Source organism: Benincasa hispida, chromosome 10 (assembly GCF_027475165.1).
Source record: "Benincasa hispida cultivar pf3 chromosome 10, pf3_genome.v1.1, whole genome shotgun sequence".
NCBI lineage: Eukaryota > Viridiplantae > Streptophyta > Magnoliopsida > Cucurbitales > Cucurbitaceae > Benincasa > Benincasa hispida.
In genome coordinates, this window is record NC_143487.1 from 23,941,914 (window position 1) to 23,947,970 (window position 6,057).

The 6,057-nt window shown below is 31.6% G+C and overlaps 1 protein-coding gene across 1 annotated transcript; it reads left to right on the forward strand.

Annotated features, from left to right (window-relative positions):
* Positions 1-1,152: 1,152 nt before the first annotated feature.
* DFL2 (Auxin-responsive GH3 family protein) lies at positions 1,153-4,927 on the forward strand. The gene is made up of 4 exons (XM_039044398.2): positions 1,153-1,723; positions 1,818-1,919; positions 2,006-2,844; positions 4,230-4,927. Exons 1-4 carry the CDS (start codon positions 1,377-1,379, stop codon positions 4,766-4,768), a joined length of 1,827 nt encoding a protein of 608 aa, XP_038900326.1. The 5' UTR covers positions 1,153-1,376; the 3' UTR covers positions 4,769-4,927.
* The last annotated feature ends 1,130 nt before the right edge of the window (positions 4,928-6,057 follow it).

Below are 6,057 nucleotides of genomic sequence, written 5' to 3' on the forward strand. Positions count from 1 at the left end.
TCTTTTTTATTTATAAAAAGAGAATCTTAAATCTCGTTTAATAACGTTTTTGTTTCTAGTTTTCTTTTCTTCCTTATTTCATGTTTCCTATTTTCTTAAGAACTAAAATCATAAATATAAGTAATAACTATTCTTATTTTTTGTTATGTTGAAAAGAAGAAATAAAAACAAGAAAGGCGTTAGATAATTATTTCTGGTTTCTCATTTTTTTAGTATTTTTTTCCTTACTTTTTCCATTGTTTTATAGTTAAGTATAATTAACATAATTAGAGAGAGAATAATTTTTCTTAGGTTTATGCAAAAGTTGGATTACCAAAAGTTTGTTTCTCACAAACTGAGAAATGGTAGTAGAAGATAAATTTTTTTAAAAAAAAATAAACAAAAAATGCTATCCAACAAACTCTTATTTTATTTGGGTAATTACATTTGACAACACTATTAAAACGAATAATTAAATATATAACAATATTTTTAAATAATTACAAATGTAGCAAAATTTATCAATGATATATTCTATCATCGATAAACTCTTACTAGTGATACTAGCAATATTGTATTGCTGTCAGACTTCAAAGTAAAATCTAAAATTTGCTATATCTTCAAATTCTTTTATATTATATTATATCTATAAATACTTTAAGTTTAATTGTTATATTTACGATAACTATCTTATTATGAAGATCATTAAGTAAATTTGTAAACCAAAACAGAGAAGTTAACAAAAGTTACTTAATTCTTAGTTATGTGGAAAGAGAGAAATTGTGGAGGGCAGAGATAAGAAACAGAGGTCCCCACAACCGCAAGGTTATGGGCTCTTGAATTTTTGATTTGGCCATACAGAAAACAACGCACTGCCCTGCTGGGGTTTCACTTTCAGTCTTTAGAGCTGTAAACATAAGTTCCATATTCTTTATTTTTAATTTACGTATTTATTATTTTTTTTTTCTCTCTTTTGATACCACATATTATATGAATATTAATTATTATACATATTAAAATCAACAATAAAAAGAAAGGAAAATAGCATATGGGTGGGGTGTCTTTATTGTTGGGATGTGGGATTGTCAACACATACCAGTACCACTCTCTCTCATTCCTCTCCTTGTTATTTATTTATTTATTTATTTTAACTTTTCAAACACCAATCTCTTTCTCTTTCTGTCTCTGTGTAAAAGATGATAACACATTGATGTTGTTTTGTGGTGGGTATTCTGTCGTACATTGAATTCGGCCGGTGCAACTTTTTTTTTTTTTTTTTTTTTGCAGTAGTAGATAGTTTAATTTCTTGAGCATTTAACCTAGCCCGTCTACTGAACAAAAAACAATATACCAAATTGTTTGTGGGTTGTGGAGAAAAAAAGACCATACATGTAAAAATGGAAGGAGAAGGAAGAGAAGGTGGCAGGGGATTGATGAAGATTGATGAGTTATGTGAAGAAGATGTGATTGATTGGTTTGAGCAAGTGTCGTCAGAAGCAGGCGTGGCTCAATCCCGCACTCTCCGTAAGATTCTGCAACAGAATTACGGTGTTGAGTACTTGAAGCAATGGCTTGGAGATGTCAATATCCATGAAATTCCTGATGACTTTACATTACAATCTCTCTTCACTTCCTTAGTCCCCCTCTCTTCCCACGCTGATTTCGAGCCTTTCCTTCAACGAATCGCAGATGGCGACCCTTCTCCTTGCCTCACTCAACAACCCATCAACACTCTCTCTTTGAGGTACTACTCCCCATTTATTCCATTAGATGTAGCACAGCTAACACCTATGTTTTTTCCTTTTTTTTTTTCTTCTTAATTAATCATCTCGCTGCAGTTCTGGCACCACTGAAGGCAGACAAAAGTACGTCCCCTTTACTTCTCATAGCGCTCAGACTACTCTTCTCATCTTCCGCTTAGCTGCTGCTTATAGATCCAGGTACCAACGCAACATAACCTATTTATCATATATATATATATTTGGTGAATGATAATAATATGGAAAAAAATGAAAATTATTACTAGGGTTTATCCCACAAGGGAAGGAGGGAAGATTCTAGAGTTTATTTACAGTAGTAAGCAAAGGAAAACGAAAGGAGGGATAACAACCGGAACCGCAACAACGCATTACTACGCAAGTGAGGAATTCAAAATAAAACAAGTGAAAACCAAAAGCTTCACGTGCAGTCCACAAGAAGTGATTTCGGGATGTGACTACAAACAATCAACTTACTGCCATCTCCTACTAGGCCTATTGTATTCAGAAGAAGTAGAGTTTGTAACCTCAACTTTCGCCTACACAATAGTCCAAGCATTGAACCAATTGGAAGAGAGTTGGGAAGAAATCTGCTACGACATTACTCATTCTACACTGTCTTCAAGGATTGCTATTCCCAAAATTCGAAAGGCTGTTCTGAAGTTGATGAGTCCGAAGCCGGGTTTGGGGAGGAAGATAAGAAGGGTTTGTGAAGAGTTAAAGGAGGAGGATTGGTTGGGTTTGATACCAAAGTTATGGCCTAACTGTAAATATGTGTATTCCATAATGACGGGGTCAATGCAGCCGTATTTGAAGAAATTGAGACATTATGGTGGGGGATTGCCTTTGGTTAGTGGTGATTATGGATCAACGGAGAGTTGGATTGGGGTTAATGTGGACCCTTGTTTGCCAGCTGAAAATGTTACTTTTGCGGTCATTCCAACTTTCTCTTATTTTGAATTTATACCACTTTTCAAACAACAACAACATTATTATTCTTCTACTTCCTCCGATACTGCCATTCATGATTTCTTGGAAGGCCAACCCATTCCTTTGTCTCAAGTCAAGGTTGGACAACAGTATGAGCTTGTGCTTACTACTTTTACAGGTCCGTCACTTCATCTATTTTCTTTCTTTCCTTCCATATAGCCCTTCCTCTTTAGAGACTGATTTTTAAATCATTTTACATTTTTTCTTTGATTTTATGCTTTCAAACTTGATTGGATATTTTGTTTTCTCCGCAAAAATACTAACTAATAATTATGCCTTGCTTTCGTTATCATTATTTTCACCTTTACTTTTACAAAATATCTATTAGAAGAAGATTATAAGAATGATTGTATGGTAATCATGCATCATTCATTTGATCCGTAATTGTCACTACTCCTTTTATCATGCCTCCAACCTACCTTATTTGGCTCCATCTGAAATAAAATTTGAATTTCAGGTATGATCACAAAAACTTTCCTCCTTGTTTACTGAAAAAAAAAATGACTAAGTTAGTTCACTCTAGCGATTTTGTTTTTAGTTTTATGTTTTTTAAATTTATGCTTATTTCATCCCATCCTTTTTTAACAATAAACTAATAAACTAAAAAAGATGTTGGAAGGTTTTTATTTATCTTAAGAAAACACTTAAATTTTCAAAATTTAAAAACTAAAACAAGTTTTTAAAAATTACTTTTTTTTTAATTTCAAACTTTTGGTTTGCTTTTTTTGCAAACATGAGTAGAAAATAATATTATTTATAAGTTTTAGGTAGAAAATGGATAATGACAGTATCATACTCGTCTTCTCATTTTCATGTACCAATAACCCTTCTAAATAGTTTAATTTCTGCCCTAGTCAGTAGTCAGGTTTTACAAAACTTTTTATCTTTATCAAATTTTAATGTACTCTACTTAACACGTGCTGTATCATTTATTTTTTCAAAAATATCAAGCTGTAGGGGGAGATTCATTGTATGCATCCATTGATTTTCCAAAGCTAAAATTTTGGGATAATTACAATGCATATAGCATAGGAATTGTAAATATATAAAAATCTATAAATAATAAACTTTATCATAGATAGACTCATGGTATCGATATAGTCTATCACTAATAAACTCTAAGCGGGTGTTTGGGATAAGGAGTAGGTTATTATAGTCTTAAATTCTTATAGTTATGTTATAATAGTTTATGTTTGGAGTGTAGATTATTTTAGTTTAGATTATAATAGTATATGTGTGGGGTGTAAATTATTTTAATTATAAGTGAATAGTAAACACGGTAACAAAGAATAAAAAAAATAATAAACGTAAAATAGTAAAAACTGTACCAAATTGGGGGTTTTGAAATAGTGTTGAGAGTAGCTAATTAGAACTACAAAATAGTAGTTACTATAGTAAGAGGTGGTTACCCCAAATGCTCTATAAGAGTTGCATTTAAATTGTGCTAGTTGTAGATTTGAAAGAACTATTGAATGATGGGTGTAATTGATAATTGGGGTGCAGGACTTTATAGATACAGATTGGGAGACGTAGTAGAAGTAGCAGGGTTTCACAACAACACGCCCAAGCTAAACTTTATATGCAGAAGAAAGCTTGTCTTAAACGTAAACATAGACAAAAACACAGAGAAAGATGTCCAATTGGTAGTTGAAAGAGGGTCCCAGATACTGAGTGACCAAAGTGGAGCCGAGCTAGTTGAGTTCACTAGCCACGCTGAGGTGTCGGACCAACCAGGTCACTACGTAATATACTGGGAAGTCAAAGGAGATGTGAATGACAGTGTTTTGGAAGACTGCTGCTCAGCAATGGACGCTGCTTTCATTGACTATGGGTACGTGGTTTCAAGAAAGGCTAATTCAATCGGACCTCTTGAGCTTAGGATTGTGGAAAGAGGGAGTTTTAATAAGATTTTGGAACATTATATTGGAAATGGAGCTGCTCTTAGCCAATTCAAGACCCCAAGATGCACTACTAATCCCTATCTTCTTAACATTCTCAATCTCTCTACTCTCAAATCCTTTTTCAGCACTGCTTACGCCTGATTGCTCCTTTTGTTGTAGTATTTCCCAATTTTGAATCAGTTTCAGATCTGAGTTTTTGTTTCTTTTTAATTCCGGGGAAAAAAAACATCCCATATTTCATTCTAACGAAATTAGTTCGATTAATTGTTGGTTCAATAAAAATGAATTTCCTTTTTATAATGTCATCATCCTATGTAGTATGTATCATTCTAGAAGTGATAGTTGATGCGTAGAATTTTGAAGACATTCATAATATTATTTACAATTTCATTCTTGTCACAATTGACGTAATTATAACCTAGCTTTTAAGTTTGAGGGTATTTTATAAAAAAATTTAGTTTTTTTTTACTATTTGTTATTATAACGAGTAGTTATAAATATAATAATTAGATTTAAAGTATTAAATTCATTAGTGATGGATTATATCGATGATAAGAATCTATCACTAATAGATTTTGCTCTATTTATAATTTTTTAAAAATGTTGATATTATAAAATGAAAAACATTTGGATAATAAAATCTTATGAACTGTAGAGAGATATTTTGAGAGTAAGCAACACAAAGGTTCTAAAACAACTTGTGGAATATCTAACTTCTCCTTGAAATAATATCAATTGCACCAGTGTGTGACCTATATGACATGATTGTTAAATAATGTATTGGTTAAGAAACTAAAAAAAGAAATTGCTACTAAAAATATAATTGCTCCTAGTAATTAATTTCTCTTGAATAATCAACCCAATCATAAATTAATTAACAAGGGTGATTGGAATTCATCAGCGTAACTCTTGGCCTATCCAATGGGTTAGCCTTGGCGACAAATTAGTAAATATTTAAGATAATTTAGAGATGTTTTGCTCAAGATTTTAATTAGTTTACATTTATGTAGTTTAAGGTTGAAAGGTTAAGGAATATCAATTTCTTCTTGATACTGAAATTAATTATACAAGGAAATCTAGAAGTCTAGAATTATATATCTATTCTTTTGGTTTGTGGCCAAGTTTTGATTTATAAAAGTATGTGTACAGTTTTAAAAGATGATATTTATGGTAGTTATGTTAGGTCAGCAAACTCATAATTTTGTTGGGTAATGAAAGTGTGTGGCTTAAAAGATACTTCTAGAGCACCATAAAAAAGGAGGCTATATTTCAACACAATAATCATCCTTTTGAGACTATAGTACATTTAATAGTATATTTGGAATAGTTTTGTAAAAAAGACGGTTTTGATTGTTTTCTAATAAAGAAAAATCAATCAATTTATTTACAAATATAATAAAATTTTATTATCAACTTCGCTATAGATCGCA

Excerpts from the sequence above, each read along its gene's own strand:
- DFL2 (XM_039044398.2), top strand. The coding sequence starts at position 1,377 with ATGGAAGGAGAAGGAAGAGAAGGTGGCAGGGGATTGATGAAGATTGAT. Across the intron at positions 1,724-1,817 it reads ATCAACACTCTCTCTTTGAG|TTCTGGCACCACTGAAGGCA; the intron begins GTACTACTCCCC and ends ATCTCGCTGCAG. Across the intron at positions 2,845-4,229 it reads TGTGCTTACTACTTTTACAG|GACTTTATAGATACAGATTG; the intron begins GTCCGTCACTTC and ends ATTGGGGTGCAG.